The following is an 18453-nucleotide window of genomic DNA, read 5'->3' as shown; positions in this document are numbered from 1 at the left end:
ACAACCGCACAGCGCTTGGGTTTGCCACAGCGCGATTTCAGCTGGCTGGATCCACACTGCTTGGGATTCAGGTCCAGGTCAGAGCCAGTCCTTGCCCTGCACTTGCACTTCACTGCTTTGCAGGCTACCTGGGGCATTGTCAAAGAAGGGCTGAAACTGGAACCCAAAGCACAGATTAGAGTGCTGAGCTAGTATGTCAACACAGACAGGCTCATCCAGGCCTTAGGTCATTCCTTGTCAGTTTTTATGAGGAAAACCTACCACCTGAAGCATGTAGAGGTTATTTCATCTATGTGAAATTTGCAGTTTCCACTGATGGCTACCCCTCTGTGTCACTCTACAAAACATAAAGTTGTTCTGTATTGTTTGCCTTGGCTGATCCAGTCTAAAATCTATCATGAGTCTAACTTCCAAATTGGTCTTCCTAGAAACTAGCACTGCTGGAAATGCTACAAGTAAAAGAACATTACCAATAACATTTTAAATTTGTCCTAGCGCTAGTATTAAATACTGCATACTAAATCTGTTAAATCTACTGTATCCATAAAGGGAAATTCCATTTTAATTACCTGTGTTGCAGAGTGACACCATGCTATGAACTTACTTGACTCTTTTTTTTGCTATCCAGAGATATCTAAAATACATGGAGTTTTATAATGTAAAGGATAATACTTTTGAAAGTTAAAATCAATAAAACAAATGAGTGTCAGAAGATGAAGGAGAAAGGGAAAAAGACAGAAAATTCTGAACACATTGCCATAAAAGCTCTTCATATTCTGTTTAGCTAAGAAGTGTGTAATAATATCTGTTGTTCTCAGAGAGATAATGGAAGTATCACGGTTGAAGTTAAGCTGAGCTCTCCTACTGATTATTGTTTATTTTAATTTTGTCTCACTGAATAGTTAGTTCTCTCACAGGATTATCCTCCTTTCTCATGGAGTCAGTATTAATGAAAGCATTAAATCATTACATACTTTTGGATCACTTCATAGGGGCCTGGCTCTGTCCCATTAAGTCAAGTGTATCATTGCTGTTCATATGAGCAGAGGGCAGAACTATATGGGAGGTTTTGCAGAAAGCAAGCCATGCTCAGAAAAGAAAGATCAAACAAGCAGATTGCTAGAGGGCAAAGGTTCATTAAAAGGTCAGTCCACATCTACAGAAAAAATAGTGAAAGTATTTAAAAACTGTACCATCAAAAATAAAAATGAGATAAACATTTAAGATGCCAGGTGCAAGAAAATACAACATGTGTTTCTGTCTTTGCAACCCAAGCTGTCAATGTTTTTTCTTCATTTTAAAAGTCAATTAATAAGTTGACTTAGATGTTTTCTTTCTTAAGTTAGACACCAAAGAGCAAGATTCCATGGTACACAAATGAATCTCAAACCTACATTAATCATAAAAAAATTTGAAATTATTAGATTTTAGATTTTTTTTTTCTCTACATTATACATCATTATTTGAATCACATTCAAATTGGAAAACACTATAGCAAAACCATTACTCTGACTATGTGGAAGTAAATTTTCTCTTAATTTTATTTTGCACCTATCTATACTTTTTGAGTATTGTACATAGATCTTTTTCCTGTTGACTTAAAATGACTTCTTAGGAAAATAATTTGAATATCAACATCATTTATAAACAAACCTTAAAAGATTAATATATAGAGATTAATTATATATTCAACATAAAATCATATACATTTTGATTTACAATATTTGTCTTTAAGAAAATACTTTCAATCCTTTTAAAGATGCACTAAAATGTAATTATGGAATATTTTAACCTGACATTACCAATGCTTAAAATGAAAGTGTTTTTCTAAAAAGGAAAGTTCTTTGGGAATTCCCCCGATTCCCATCAACAAATACCTTTTCAACAACGCATACTTTGAAATGCTAGAAAAACTGAATGCCACTTATTTCTCAAAAGTGGATATTTTATACTTTTCATTCATTCTTTCTCTGTTATTGAAACAGGCTGAATGGGGCTTGCTGTCTGTGAGTTTAAAGTGCCAAACAAGCGGCAAGTCTTACTATGTATTTTGAATATCTACAAGAAACATACAAAGGATTACAACTGATCGTGTTTTTCTCTTTCCTTGATAATACTCCAGTTGCTTCTGAAAGATATGTCCGGTTCCCCACCCTGGGAAGAGTAGATCTTGAATAGCTGTCTTTAAGAATTAGAAAACACGTGATAGCTTTCACACCATGCCTGTTTTTAGAACAAAGTGGCATGCTCAGATATTTTATTGCTTGTTTTGAAAAGCACAGGGCTGGTGTTATATAATTATGTTTAGGATTTTCAGATGTCCAGCCTGGAATGTCTGAGGAAGAAGCGCTCCAGCCTCCCCTGCCCTGTGCGTGTGTGCGATCCTTCAATTCTTCCCGGATCCTGATTTTGCATTTCTAACGAAGCTGAACTGACAAAGCGTGAAAGTGGTCTAAAAGGAAAAAACAAAGAAAGTGACCCTGCTTTCACTGTGTCAAGACTAATCAATATTCCAGAAGCCCCGCTTTCCTCCCCTCTCTCTCTCTCTCTCTGCTGATGCGCGGTTCGCGGTGGGTTGGTTTTGTCCCTTTTTTTTTTTTTTTTTTTTTTTTTTTTTTTTTTTTTTTTTTTTTTTTTTTCCCGGCGCTGGGCCGGCAGTCTCCTCCCCTTTCCTTAAGTTGCAGGGATAGTAAGTTGCCGTGCTCGGGAGCACATGCAGATGTCAGTTTTCCCCCTGCCGCCCGCCCGGCTCCGCAGCTCCGTCCGCACTCGCCGCCCGCCCCTGCCCCGTCCGCGCCGCCCAGGACGCGGAGCCGCGACCAGGTGAGAGCGCCCTGTCCCCTCCTGTCCCCTCCTGTCCTGCCCTGCAGAGAGGGTCCGAGCGGGGGGGAGGCATCCTTCATCCTTCACTCTGCGCCTTTGTGTCCTAATTAATCGATTCCTCTTTTGATTGATTAATCTTCTGGCTGCGCCCATGTTCCTCCTCGATCTTGATGTAAATTGTGCAGGACAGATTAGCTGCTGAACGTCCTGGAAAGAAAGAAAAGGCACTGTGAACGATCTCCCTCTCTCCCTTTTTTTTTTCCCCCCTCTTCTCTTCTCTCTCTCTCTTTTTTTTTTTTTTTTTTTTTTTTTTAATGCGTACATTATTCGGTCGGGGGGGGGGGGGGGGCAAAAAAAAAAAAATCCCGCTTCCATACAGCAGTCCTGTCCGCGGTAGAACCCTTACTAAATTTTAATATTTAGCTAGGTCTCACAATTTTTGTTTCCACTCCTTAAAGCAGCACAGTTTACAGCGTTCTGTTAAAATTCAGGGAGGATATTGCGCTGAAGTGCTAAAGTGAAACGTCTTGAAACATATGGTAAAAGCAGGGATCAAAATCCACCAAAATAAACTTGTTACAGCATGCGATTTTGCATAAAACGTGCTGGCTGAAACCACAGTGTATTTATATTTTAAATGCTTCCGGGGAAAAAAAAGTGTTTTGGCACTAAATTTATTTAAAATGAGGTGTTAGAGTTGGTCTGTCTATAAACAGAGACAGATTGCAGCAGAAGCACATAGGTCTATCCATTTATTCATTAGTAATTACTTTTTTAAAAGCCTGCCAGTGTATATTGACCAAGACTTCAGAAAATTGTATTCTCAGTCTGGAAGATACCTTTGAGGAGTCTCCATTACTAAACAAACTCATACCCAGCAGTCATCAAAACAAACCCACACCATCTAAAATAAAAAGTAATATCTTAATTAAAAACGTTTGATATTAAAACATTTTAAGGTTGATTCAGAGCATGATTTCTTAAAGTCAGACGTGGTGTGGTTCTTGGGTTTTCCTGCACAGGTCCAGGATTTGGACTCCATGATCCTGATGTGTCCCTTCCAACTCAGGACAGTCTATGATTCTGTGAAATATGCTCATAATTGCTATCAGGACAAGCTAAGCATTACTCTGCAATGTGAGCTGGTATTGCTGTCTGAAGCAACAAGTTAAGTGGGATATTACTTCTGATGTTTTACAGATGGGCTCGGAGTAGTTTATACAGCTAAAAGATGAATGTTATCAACATAAAGCTGTCAAAGGCATATCTTCTAAATAGTGCTTGAGGGATAAATAAACTATTGCTGCTGCCTTTTTCCATGTGAAAAGAAAGAATTGAGACAATGCATTCAATCATTTAAAAACATTTGAAATGTAGAACAATTTAAATGCACCATTTTGAGCAAAATATTTCTCTTCAATCGTTAATGTGAAGGTGAGCTAGATTTTTTTTTCAAATAATAATGGCCTGATAAAAAGTACAAGAGCAAGCATGACAGGGAGTTTTAAACATTATTCCTCAAGTTGCTATGATTTGTACTGATTTTACATTTATGTATCAATAGCAAATATTAAAAAAAGTTACTCCTGGGTTTTACAGCATGACAGCAGTTCATGTCTGAAGACATGGGACACTTATCTGATCAGTCCATGTAATCCTTCTTTCAAAGTCATTGAGGTTCTGCATCAAAAACTGCTTAGATATTAAGAACAATACAAGTTTTACTGAAACATGAAGAATATTTGCTTCTATGTAAATACGTAGCTAATCATTCCCCTAAAATCTTACTGCAGTGTTTGATATTTCTTGTCTTGCAGGTCTCTCCAGTAACTCCCACTGAAAAGAGTCCTCCACTTTTCTGAAGGGATACTGACAGAAATTAATTATAAAAGAAAGCTTTCAGCAAGATAAATGACTAAAGGTAACGGAGAAGACCCAAAACCTGGAAGTAGGATGGAGCGAATTCAACAAGGAGTCCGGAAACGTACTCTTTTGGCCAAAAAAAAAGTGCAGAGCATAACAAAGGACGATGTTAAAAGTTATTTAATGAGGAATGCCTTTGTGCTCTTCACCGTTGTTGCTGTGATTCTTGGTGAGTAATTTGTTCAATAGGAATATTTTGTTCTCCAGTGCATTTGACAATGACGATGTGACTGGGTGATTTGCATTACAAATGAGTTTCCAAATTCTTCTGCACTGATAAGAATGTTCTGGCTTGGAGAGTTTTGGCTTTGACAGCTTCATGTAGCTTAAGGAAGAGCCATTAAATTATTCTAGTAATTCCTAAGAAGAATTTTGCTGAGAAAAACCAACCGGAATAGCTGTTTTATGAATTCTTCCCTTAAAGAATCAGATACAATAACAAAATTTAATGCTTTCAATTGTATCTTTTCCTACCAGAGCCAGTTGCCACAAAACGCTCAGGAAGCAACTTTTATTCACCTAAACTACCAAAAAATTAACACTTTGCAATGATGAACAGAAACTCTCAGTGAACGGAATGAGGAGACGTTTCTAAGCAAAGGCATGAAATAGATACAGTCTCAGTCTTTTCAGTTTTCCCCTGATAAAGGCAAACCTAAGCTTATTCTCCCTCAGCCACTCACAATCTTACACATGCATCTTTCAGATGCAATTCGGGCAACAATGGCAGTGTTACTTATTCAAAGGCCTGAAAGATAGCACCTGATTAAATGCCTTTTAAGAGTATACTGAGAGGAATCCAGTACATCAAACAGCCTTTAGATTTGGAATGCACCAAAATATTGCTACATACTTTGAATTAGCATTAGAAAGAGAATCTGCTGAGAAAAACATGCAATTTTTAAAACTAATTTTTCTTTAAATTATTACATCATCACTTAAGATAATTTTTCTTTAACTAGAGATTGTCAGAGTGACATCATATTTCATGAAATAACCACTCTTTACAGGGTAAGCAAGAACTTAATGGCTTTACTGTATGGGTTTCACTTTCTCCACCCATTTAAAATATAAAATTGTGAATCTGATCATGATGGTGATGCAAAACCATATGTAATCACCTAAAGATAATGGTCTATATCCTTTTCCTTTGTAGGCCCTAATGTCCTTACTAGTGCTGTTCTATGTAGGTCTGCTTGCTGTGTTTCTGCAACTCTTAGAGGAATTGAAATTTTAGGGCTCTACCATTATTGTTGCTTGATACCACACCAGCATTGTTATTTCAAATTAATTTCAGGTTTGATAGTCTTTTCTTGGGATACATTTATATTAATTTGCCTATTGGTAAAATAAAGTACTTCTTTGCTAAAGCAGTAACTTCGGTTTCAGATACTTAAAAATAGCATTTTATAGTAAGTGTTTTAATTCCTAACTAAGAATTTTATAGATGTAAAATCCCCATTAATATCAGGGTGAAAAAATTAGGTGTTTTATCTACAATGGTCAGAAAAGGCAGAGCAAGTCAAACTAGTTTTGAAACACTGTCCAACCACAAAGAACACAATTCTTTGATTGTTACTTTTCTAGACAGCATGTGAAAAAAAATTTCTTTTTGCAATTTTTTCTCTGTCATCTACATCCAGTAGGGCTCCCACAGATTTGTTGATGTGGAAATGAAATGTGGACTGGACAAGTGGTTTTGCTGTTATTGCTGGGTCCAAATAATTTTAGGTAACTACTGTCACTCTGCCCACTACTCCACTACCACCTACAGCAGAGGATCAATTCGCACTGGGACACAAGTTGGAGAACTGATGAAAATGTGCAGTCTAAGATGAGCTGGCTGCTCCAGTTCTGCTCATGAACCTGTAGACATATCTACATAACATGTAGAAGAAAAAGTCATCTTGTTATTATCACAAAATACTCAAAATTTTTCTTACATCTGTTATTTTTGGTGTAATTTTGCAGTACCTATATATGATTAGAGCAGTAATTTCATGGTTAATCGATTATAAAAAGGTAATATTTGGGGCTTTTGAGAGTTTTTTGCTGTTGTGGAAGTACTCAGAAGTAGGGAACAGATGGCTGAAGGTTGGGAAACACTCAGTGGTGGAACTCCATCTGTCTAGTTTGGCAAGGACTAAGTTGTTCTCATCATTCAGTCGTTTGGTGGTCTGTGGAAAATTAGATGGTGGGCTTGATCCCCTCCCTAGGAGACAATAATCAGTGTTGCAGAATTAGCCCACCAATTAGCACTAGTGGCTCTCCCATTTGCGGTGCTTGGATGTGAGTCTAGGTGGAAACCAAGCTATACTCAAGCCAGGTTTGAATCATTTATGAGAAATAATGTTTAATGTCTGTGATCTAACAGACGGATGACAGTTCTTAGAGCTGTGAGTCCAGAAGACAGCTCAAGACATAGACACCATGCTCAAGAAAACATTTGATTTAGAGGGAGCAACATTTCTTCAGAGACATTTTTTTCACATCTCTTTAGTCAAGGGATAAACATGAAAAAACTTTTTTTAATAGAGCGTTTCCTATTTCTTTGCTGAGCAGGATTGATTTCAGTAGAGGTTAAGTGCATAGGATCTTATCTTAGTTCAGTACTGTAGTTTATAGTGGGGGCCTGAGCTTGTGTTGAAGTGGGAACTTGCCCTTTGTTATGAAGTGGGAAACTACAACTTGCAATTCTCTCTGTTTTATACAGATATTTTGCAAATAGGTTGAGATTTTTCTGGTATTCACATGACAAGGAGAAATACAGACATTTATATAGCCATCTGTTGTTACTCTGATTCTAAACTAAATTCTGAACTAAATTCACTAGCTGTTACCATACTAAGCCAATTACTCATTAAAAACATAGTGATGAAGATCCAAGAAGCTATAATTCAATGTGAAAAATACTTAGAACTATTCCCTATTCCCATAAAAATGCATGGAATGTCCTTCAGACTACACCTTCTGCATAGGTGGGGTCTGTCTAGCACATTGTCATAAAAATTGTTAATATTTTTAGTGAAATATAAAGTTTTCTCAAGCCCTTCAAGAAACTCGGAGAAAAGCATAGTCAAAAAGCAAATTATGACGCCATTTTTTCACATTTTTCATGTTCACATAAAGATATTATGATTTCTGTAGTCAATCTTGCCAAGACTTAGTAGATGAGAGCAATCCTGTGAGATAAATTTTTGAGGCTGACCACTGGTAAATTGAGAATATCACAATGACCAGGAGCACTTGAGGGTAGTGTAGGGAACATGGTGGCTCATGGAAAATCTGCAGGAAGTCTCACAAACTTTGAAGTGCTAGCCAAATTACTGGCAAAATCTAAGGCTCTCCCACGCTACTCAGAACCATCATCCTGTCCCCAAAAACTCCTTCCTTTCAGATACACTTCCTTTATCAGCCAGCCTTCATTCTCACATCCTATTTTCTCAAAAATGGCACAGGAACCCAGACTCTGGAGGGATTCTAAATGCCAAAGAATCTTCCTGTGAGTTCTGAACTTGTACTGAAGGACAGGACTGAGATACAGAGCACTGCTGAGCAGAGATCCTCGGAAGCTGCCTGCAGTGAAATGCTGTTTTAATTGAAACAGAGGAGGCTGTGAAGCAAATACTATGAAAAGGAGTTTCTGCTTAGTTATTGAGCTCCAATTCACTAGCTAAAATCCTTTTGCCAGGGGTATATAATGTTGCAGTTGTCTGCTGGGACATTCAAGGAGGAGGGGGATGGATCCATGTTTTCTGACTCTCTGTTTCCTCAAAGGGAAGAGGGAATGCAGGTCTGGCTGTGTCATTGAAGCCAGGCTTCTGTAATTGCCAGCAATCTCACAATAGGTGTGAAATATAGATAAACCCAGGCAACCTCTGTTCTGCTACAGCACACACCATGTGGGAGATTCCAAAGCTTTCCAGTGTTTACCAAAAAAAACTAGCTAAAAAAAACTAGCTAAAAGAACTAGCTAAAAGAACAGGTCTTGCCTTGCCCCTTTTCCCTGAAGAGAAAAAGCAGAGATAAATAAAGCCTTGAAAGGATCTCTCGTGACACGGAAGGCAAAACACCCACAGAGCCCTTAAAATATCTAAACAGTGAAAAGTTGTGCAAAGGAGGACAGGGAATGAGATTCTCCTATCTCCAGAGACTCCCTGTCTGAACAACAGCTTAAAGACCTGTGAAGTACAAGTCTGTGATAGGCAGGTAGACAAAACTCAGGATAATTCCCACAAAAACAGCAGCCTTGTGTGTTGAAGCACCATCTTTTCTGCTATTGACCGATTTCTGTATCCACTTAAGGGTGAGGCTGACATACCCAGAGAAGAGTATTTGAGTTCACTATATATTGACATTGAACACTGTGACAAATCCTAGTGCAGGATTGGTTAAATTTGCATGAGAACAAAATGAAGATCCATCACTGAAGGAGAAACAGCTGTGGGACCTGAGTTTTAGGTAAAAGAATAAGTTGAAGCATAAAGAGAGAGATTATACAAAAAAAAAAGAGATAAGAATATATGCAAGAAAATCAAGACAGTTGACTACAGTTAAAGAGAAATTAATTATTTTTATGCTGAACTCAGAGGCTGACTCTGTCTCAGGGCTCTCCTAAAGAACCCGACCAATGCAACTGATTTCTCACTGAGTGACAAAACCTTCCTAAGTAACAGTCTGAAAAATTTGCTACTCAAAACCTTTTTTTTTTTTTTAAGTATAAAATAGCTATAATTTTGGAAGAAAAAGAAGCATGAACATGCATCATAAAACTCAGAGTGACACTTAAAGCTCCAAAAGAGATTATTCTTTTCAAAAGCAAGAAAAAGTATAGAAATGCAAAGAACCTTAATTCTGCCATTAAGAAGACACCAGTAAAAGTCAGACTGTGAAATACAAACAGTACTCTAGTTTAACAGCAAAATAAAAGAATGTTAATATATTATCACAATCCCCATTTCTTACCACAATTCATTTTGTTGTTACTGAAATGAAACAGCAATGACTGTTGAACTGCCACACATGGCACAGAGTAACAATAAACTTGGCTACCTCATGAATAACAATTAAGCATTCTGGAGAGAACAGTTGTGCATAAATGCTCAGTAAAGATGCAAAATCTTTACAAGCTAAGTATCAGCTTATTTCTATCCTAACACTCTAAACTGTCGAATCAGTGGACTTGCAAAGTGGTGCTCAAAAGCAGAATGTCTCAATGGTTATAAAACAGTGCAGAGAAACATTCATTCATTCCACTCTTCATACAGATTGAAAAAAGGCTGTTGAGATCCTCAAAATTCTCTCTAGAAGTTAAAAATAAATGTATGTACATAATAATGCTTCTTAAAAATCAAAATAAAAAGCTCTCCTAGGTGAAATGCATGGCAGTAACAGTGTGGGGCATTTAGGATGTGGTTTCTCAGAGATTTTACAAGAAAATTCTCTGAATGCCATTAGAGTATGGTCAACTGAACCACCAGTTATCTCAAGGATTCTCAAGAAAAATTTTGTGTTGATCCTGAAAGGAGTCAGAAAAGACACATGAACATGGAATAAATCGGTATTAGGGCTTGCCAGCCCTTTCCATTTTTTCAGTAGACAGGGACTATAATTGCTGTGGTGACTGGAAGGCAGCACAAAATCATAAGCAAGAGGCCAGTGATTTGTATGCTGAATAAATATTTAACATTGTTAGATCCTTACTGGTACTTGTAAAGCTAGAACAAGATGTCATTGGAGATGAAATGCTTTTGAGCTGGCCACAGTGAAGGTGTGGCTAAAGATGGTATGTTCAGTTGTTCATTAATTCCTGAAAATATTCATTTAGCTTAAAATTCTGACAAAATTCCTTGAAATAGCCAGGCATCTGAAAGTTTCAAGGGATTATATGATATCATAGAAAAAATGCTTTTATAAAATTCTTATCTTTAAGTGCATTTAAAAAACTTTACTAATAAATCCAATATTAAAAAGAAATAAACAAAGGGGCTAGATATTCTAGATGTTGAAAAGGCTGCTAAAAAAAAAGTAAGATAAAAATGCAGGCATTGGGAGAATTTGTGCTGTAGTGTAGCACAGACATCTAGATCCATAGCTGAGACACACTAATTTTTTTTTATTTTTCATGCCTTGTTAAAGGAAAATCAGGTCTTTTGCAACCACCAGCTTCATTAAATAATCCTTGTAGTCACAGTAGGTGTGCATATCCTCTGACAATCCTCTAAAGTCCTTCTGTTCGCTGTGCATTCCTTTAAAATTTTATATTTAATTTCATTTTTAATTACAACCCAGTAATCTTATGATAAGCAAACTTACAGCAAGGCGGACACTGAGGTGCTGCAGCAAGTCCAGAGACAGACAATAAAGCTGGGGAAGGGTCTGGAGCTCAAGTCCTGTGAGGAAAAGCTAAAGGGACCTGTGATGTTTTAGCAGCTTTTCTCCTGGAGGAAAGGAGTCTCGGGGGACCTTCTCGCTCTCTGCAACTCCCTGAAAGGAGGCCTTAGCCAGGTGGGGATCGGCCTCTTCTCACAAGACCAGAGGAAAAGGTCTGGAGATGTGTCAGAGGGTGTCTAGTTTGGATTTTGGGAAAAATTCTTTCACCGAATGGGTTGTCAAACACTGAAACAAGTCTGCCCTGGGAAGCAGGGCACCTGATGGAGCCACCATCCCTGCAGACACTGAAAATCTGTGTAGATGTGGCACTTTGGGTCATGGTTTAGTGGTGGGCTTGGCAGTGCTGGGTTAAGACTTGAGCTTGGTGATCTTAGAGGTCTGTTCCAGCCTCTGGTTCTATGATTCAATGGGATTTAGCATAGATAATATTTTTTTTTTCCACAGCATAATGCAATTCAGTTTAACTGGAGCTTCGGAGCAATAAGGCAGTGCAACTGGTGTTAAAAAAAGTGCTTAGTGAGGAGCAATAAGAAATTGCTGTCTCCCATATAAATTTCTCCATCTCTGTTGTTCACAGAATATTCTGTGGAGTCTACAACATATATTAAACAACACCTAAGCTCCTCACCAAGAAGTCTTAAATTATTAATGGATACAAAATATGTATATGGTATAGAGTAGGGAATAAACTATGGAAAATAGTAAAAGAATAAATGGAAATTATTTCAGAGAAATTTTAGTAAAAGCTGGATTATTGCATTTATTATGTCAACCCACCAGACTTGAAGTTGTATAGCCAGGATCTACACTTTCAATCAACACAATGAAACCACATGGTGTGTAACCCTATAGAACCCATACAAGAGAAACTTATTTTCATTCTAGGTTTCATGGGACTTTTTAAAATAAAAGAGTAAAATAATACGTGTGATGAGCTGCACAACAGTGAAAAGGAAAATAATTAAATGCTAGAAAAGAGGCCAAGAAAGCCAGAAGGATCAGAGGAGAATCAGGATAGTAACAAAATGTTACTGTTACTCATATTTCCTGGTTATTCTCCCATATTCTTTCTTTTAGCATGAGTTTTATTCGCCTTTTGAATTCTCTTTCTCTTCTCTGCGTTAAAAAAATGCAATATCTTGCTTGAAATTTAGCATGTGTACATATATTCTATTGGCATGGATAGAAGACCATAAATAGAAATGAGCTTGAGAGTTACAAAGTGTGTGCTTGTTTTTCACCTTTTAATGTAACTTGGTATAACTGTAAATTGATTTATTCAAAACAAAATTTATAAAAGATGGGGCTCCAATTTTAAGCATCATTTACACTGCAACATAATCTGGCCCCTCAAACTGGCTCTAGTAAATGCTTAGATTTTACCATGCACAAGGGCTAAATGAAAGTAAAAGAGTAGAATTGCCTTTGTAATACAGGACCAATAATCAGGGAATTTCTGGGAGTACTAACCAAAGACAGTTGACAAGTAAGTCTACTACATGCATTTTGATGTCTTTTAAATTTTTTTTGACTTGGGAATCCATATATTAAACAGATACGGATGTGCAATCACGTTCTTCAAAGTCCAAAATGCAAGCAAAGGAAGCTGCCCACGGAACCTAAATCTCAGAGCTCTTTTTAGCACATGGGCTAGAGCAAGGAGACTCAGCTGGGTAGCCGCACAAGCCCATGACCTAAGCATGTAGCTGCCCAAAACTTCCAGGAGGAACACAGGCAGTCAAACAAACAAACAAACAAACAAACAAACAAACAGGTTTGCATTCCTACTGCCACTCCTTTCTGAGTCACGACCATGCCAGACATTTTCACCCAGTGGAGGTGCAGAAGCCCAGGTGGGAGTGCTGTTAGCTGCACTTGAGGAGCTAGGTCATGCTTTTCCTCTCAAAAGGCAAGTTACCGGAGAAGGCAACTCCACCATTCCTTTCTAAGCTGTGGTTTTAGGTAGAGGGAAATGTAAGGCTTCTAAGGATGAATGCAAATGCCAAGAGAGCAAAAGGCAGCATTGTGTTTAACCCAATGACTAAAAGGCTCACCTATAACAGGGAGCCCCAGGCTGTGAAGCAGCGCTTGGAGCAAGAACAGGGACACGGAGTGTGTCCAGATGATCCTGTGCATTCTGTGTGACAGTTGTGTTCAGTTGCTAGTCCCTCAGGATTTAGCCTGGAATTAGGCAAATAGATGTTTAGGTCATGGCAGATCTGAGAAAAACACAAGCAGAAGGGTGAGAACTGAGGAATCTTCCAGTGCAAATGGAGTAGTGCCCATTAACTTCATAGATTTTCAGAGCAAAGCTTTTTTTTATCTGGAGGGACTTGAAAGGTCATAGTCTGGACTCAGGCACCTACTGTGTAACTAAGCATTATTCCAGGTGCAAGTTTCCCTGTGCCATTTTTGTGACCTTTAAGATAGGAAAATTCTACCATTCAAAATAACACCTAACAGTTGGAAAAGAGGTGTCATTACCTGTATGGAGGCTGGGTCTAAATTAATAAATATGCTACAATGTATCTTCAAGATGAGTTAATTCTCAAGAAGTAAGGCATGATTCATCCTTTTAATCAACTGAAATTAAACACTTCTGGAAATTAATGTTTTGGAAAGGGCTGTTGGCAAGTAAAAGAAATAGATGGAGGGTTCTATTTGTGAATAGTTTCACAGCCATACTGAGGATTTCAGGGATGAAGTGGCTCATAATCAAACAGCGAGGAACTGAAAGCATCCCAGATATATTTTTAAGAAAATGGTGACATGATTCCATGAACTTCAGCCATGAGCCTGATTTTCTTATGGAAAGAACTCACCGAAAAAATCAAACATTAAAAAAGTGTTATGGTGAAGCTTACACCTGATTTGGCAAAAATCTTATATTCTACAAGGTGAAATGCTGCCTCTCAGTCTATCCTGGTTGTTTGCATGTCTCAGCAAAATACTGGACAAAAAAGAAATTTTTTAACTAAGTCTGCCATATGTTCCATAATCCAGATAGTCCTGGCATGGCCATATGTTGATTCAACAAAATACTTAAACCTCAGTGTCAAACAAGTAATTTATAGATTTAGACTATCAGCGCTAAGCTAAATTAACAGGTGGTTTTGTAGGAATTAAAAGGTGGACTAGCTCCACAGGGATACATATGCATAGTTTGAATGTCCTCCTAATGATGGTGCTTAACTGATATCAAGATAGTCCAGCCTAAAATGAACTCTTTGTAGTGTGTGTCTAAGCTGGAATTAAAAAAAAACCAAAGGCAACTGTCCATATCCACCTTCAAGATATCTGTCAAACTATGCCAGAAGTTCCTCAGAATAGAGCTCTGTTGTCTGTGAATGTTTGCATAAAGTTCTTGGACCTGAGTGGTCTCAGTCTCACAGTCTGCAATTCCTTTGTGCAGCTATACTGTCAAAAAGACAAAATAATATGGATGAGCAGCTGAAACCACAGTAGGGAAAAGTAGAATTCAGTGCTGGTAAGGAATATGTCAACTTGCAGCCAAGGAAAAAGAGTAAAGAAAGAAATGTAAAGCAGGAAAGATACCCTATAAACTATGAGAGAGCAGCTTTCTTATCTGTTTTTATCTGTATTTTATAAATACATTAACTTTAGTCATGAACATGAAGCAGCAAAGTAAAGCCAGGCATGAAAGGAACAGCTATTATAGTAACTTTGTAAAGCACAGAGTAGTACCTTCATTCTAAGCAATAATACATAAAATATAATCTAATATATACTGTGAATGTCTGAGTGTTTATATATGCATAGTAAGATATTATTCCTGTTCATGGAATTACTTGTTATTTTTTGCATTAAAAGTATTTTTTTAATATAGCTCAGAGACTAGCAAGAGTACATAAACTAGGCATAGTTTGTCTTTCAATGAAATCTCTTGTCTGAGGATGAAATCATGAATAATGTCCCTATTCCATTAAGAACAGTCTGCTTCAGTGCCAGCAGTGAAAACTCTTCATTCCAAATCTGGTGCTAATGCCCTGCAATTGCTTGTCTGGAAATAAAAATTTTTAAAAAATTAAAAAGAAGAAGTGAGAAATCAATTACGAACAAGAGGTAAACACAAAAACAGTTCAAGGAAAACAAGTGAAAAAATTTTAAAAACAGTTAAAGGCAAGCAGAGAAGTTAATAAAATGAGAACAATTTTTTGGACATGTTCTCAAAGGAACAAAATTACCTCCTAATTGGGGAAGACAGGCAAATGAGCCAAACAACTAGAGACAAAAGGGAAAAAGTGTATGAGTCTAACACTAGAGCAAAGAAATAGCAAAGGACAAATTTCAATAGTTTCTAAAAAGCCTTTTTAGCAGCCCTCAGAAGCTGTCCTCAGATTTTGTATCCAGTTTAGGCAGCCTCTGGTCAAATGGTGCTTTTGCTCATTGCTTTGTTACATCAGTTCTTACAGCTTCAGATTCCCCTCTCCACTTGCATGTTTTCTGTCCACAAATTCCAAGGAGGAGATGCTGTGTCTGCAAGTAAAGGCAACATGCAAGTGCTTTATAGCTGTAGATATAAAGATGTGTCAGAAATTCAGGCTCCTCCGGAGCTGGGCAGAGTGTTTGACTCTGAGCTGGGAATTGAGTGCCCATGTGTCTCTGTTAATCTAGCTCTAAATGTCCACTATACACTTTTATGATAAAACGCCTCTGCATCTTTGCAAACTGTAAAACTGAATACTGCTGTTAGAAGAGTGGTGTGGGTTTTTGGGGGAAAACAATCTCTCTTACAGGATAAAGCAAACCTTCAGTGTCAGGGTCGGGTGTTCCTGAGGCTGTGTCTCCCCTGCACAGCTGTGAGCTCCTGTGGCCCCTGAGCAAAGGTTGCACACTGACTTCTCTTCTGATGCAGTGGACAACTCTCTGACATCACCATGACTCTTACTTTGCTATTAACCTGCTTTTCTCGGACATGTCCCTTTTTGCAGATCCCAGATCTTTTCTGGGATTGTCATGTCTAGGATATCTAGCTCTTCCACATTGTTTCTCCCATGACTGCACTCACAGTATGTCTAAGACAAAAGAAAGGTAGCTGCTTGTGTCCAAATCAACACATATTCCACTTTAATATAGAATCTAATGTGGCAACTTGGAGCCCAGGTCCTTAACCTCTCTGCTGCAGTGTCATCATGCAGTTATAACCTGGCATTATGTTCAATAAAATGGTTTCAAAGGGAACACACATTCCTACCTACATAGGGAGAACCAGAAAGCAAGGAAAGGGCAGGTGTGATACACCAGGTCTACTAGGGGGTGAAAATTCAATATAAAATTCTGAAACAAGAATTATTAAAATCAAAGTCATGCTGAGCAAATTGAGTGATTCTTGTGGCAAGCAATGAAAGAAATTAAGAAAGAGATTTTGCCGGCAACTTGAAGTATTTCTTATCGCTGGAAAAGTAATTTACCTGTTTGTCTCAAGTAAATACAGTTGTGGACTTATCAGAAGCTGGCTGTTAGAAGAAAAGGTGTCAGAACAAAATGGTAAATTAAGCAATAACAAACGACCCAAAGAACAAAAGCAGTCATTCCGGAGCTCTGCAGGAATGAAGGAATGAAATGGCTGTGGAGCTAACAAAAATATACAATGTCCCATTAAACTGGTAGAAGCCTGATTCCCTTCATGGCTCTTGCCCAATTGCTGTTATAGGACAAAATGTTATTTGCTTGGTGGTTACAAGGTTTTCTGGAACTGAACTATTAACAGCTGTTAGTTTAGAACAGCATTCTACTCAGTATAAAGTGGGTTTTTTTCCCAGTTAGTTTTGAAGTTTTCTATTTCCTACTGGAAAAGAAGAAGTAATTCTGTACCACATATATTAAGGGAAAGGATACTGAAATGGACCTCCTTTAACAGTGTTCTGAGATTTACAGTAAAGAGCAGAAGTGTATATAACTCTTAGTGGTATGTTCTGGCTTAACTGGCAAGTGCTGATAAGGACAAAGCAGCTCTTGTTCCATTATTGATAAAACAAATAGTAATTTTCTCCTGAAATATGTTTAAGTGATGTTTGGTCAATTGAGAAGTACAACTGTCAGAATTCTGCACTTCTTGCTTGAACATGCAGTAGACAGCATGGGCATTGTAAAAAAGTTCAAATCTGAGATAACTGTATAGTCTTATTTCCTGTGTAACTTGAAATAAGATTGAGACCAGTTATTGAAATGAATTCTCATAAGAACTCATTTCAATAACTTAGACCCTAACTTTATTGCTTACTTCATCACACTTTGATGTTAATGTGTTAAAGACGTTTTGTATAGAAGGTTGTGTAGGTTTTTTTTAGCCGTAGAAGCATACCCATAGTTGTTAAAGTCCAACATGAAGATTTGTTTTCTTTCTGGTACCCAGCGACTAGAAGTGAAGATCATTGGCCATTCATCAATATAGTCCTATTTTTGGAATAAAGAATTCCAAATCCTAACTACCATTTCGCCATTTCCATCCCATTATCCTAACTGCCAGAACTATTTCCACCTTCTACTTCTTGCAAGTTTCACTGTATTCATACATCTTGAATTTCATTTTGATTCACAAAAAAACATTGGTATAAAATCAATGCAATAATTTTAGCTTTTTAGATTGTTCTGATTTACATCAGGATCATCTACAAATAAATTTTTCCATAAACTTAACTTTATCACTATAGTGGAAAAATAAATTTTTCCATATACTTAACTATCGCTACATCAAAAACACCTCAAAAATCCGTTTATAACTCTAAGCTAATTTACCTTTTAATTATAAACTGTATAAATTATTTAACAATATGGTTCTGTTGTACACTAAACACATGTATAGAATTTGTGTTAACTTAAACAGGCACTACTGATTTTTGTCCAGAAAAAGCCCAAATTCTGTGGATAAATCTACTCTTTGCTGCAGTGCAGAAATGGTACACTATTAACCATTTGAGAAGTCAGGCTCTGATAGTGTTGATTAGTTGATCTTTTCTGTTACAAAGGGTGCACAGAAACCTGCACAACAGGTTGTGGGAGCCTGTTTCACACAAGGCTTTGTCTCATTACAATTTTCAGAATTAACCTGAAACTTGAAACTTCTGCTGAGAAAGGCCAGTTCCAGTATGTAATCTTCCCAGTCTTGGTCGTGAAGCACTAAAACTCCTGCCACACACAAAATAGTGGATGGTTGTTGGAATACTGCACCTCTTCCAAAGGTTTAGTACCTCCCACCAGGTCTTGGTTCAGGACTTTATTTTGATGCTTTGCCATTGTGCCTATTTTTACATCATCATTGTATGCTGCTATCTCACCATTTGAAGCCTGTGA

General features: G+C 37.6%; 1 protein-coding gene across 1 annotated transcript in view; it reads left to right on the top strand.

The window, feature by feature from the left end:
• The first annotated feature begins 2725 nt into the window (after positions 1 to 2725).
• SLC1A3 (solute carrier family 1 member 3) overlaps positions 2726 to 18453 on the top strand; it is a 66945-nt gene continuing 51217 nt past the window's right edge. Inside the window, exons 1-2 of the mRNA XM_059492043.1 lie at positions 2726 to 2823; positions 4641 to 4915. Coding sequence (XP_059348026.1) covers positions 4735 to 4915 — 181 coding nt within the window. The 5' untranslated portion in view covers positions 2726 to 2823; positions 4641 to 4734. The remainder of the gene's footprint in view (positions 2824 to 4640; positions 4916 to 18453) is intronic.

Source organism: Ammospiza nelsoni, chromosome Z (genome assembly GCF_027579445.1).
Source record: "Ammospiza nelsoni isolate bAmmNel1 chromosome Z, bAmmNel1.pri, whole genome shotgun sequence".
Lineage (NCBI taxonomy): Eukaryota > Metazoa > Chordata > Aves > Passeriformes > Passerellidae > Ammospiza > Ammospiza nelsoni.
Note: the sequence above shows the minus strand (reverse complement) of the source record. Positions and strands in the feature narration are given on the sequence as shown.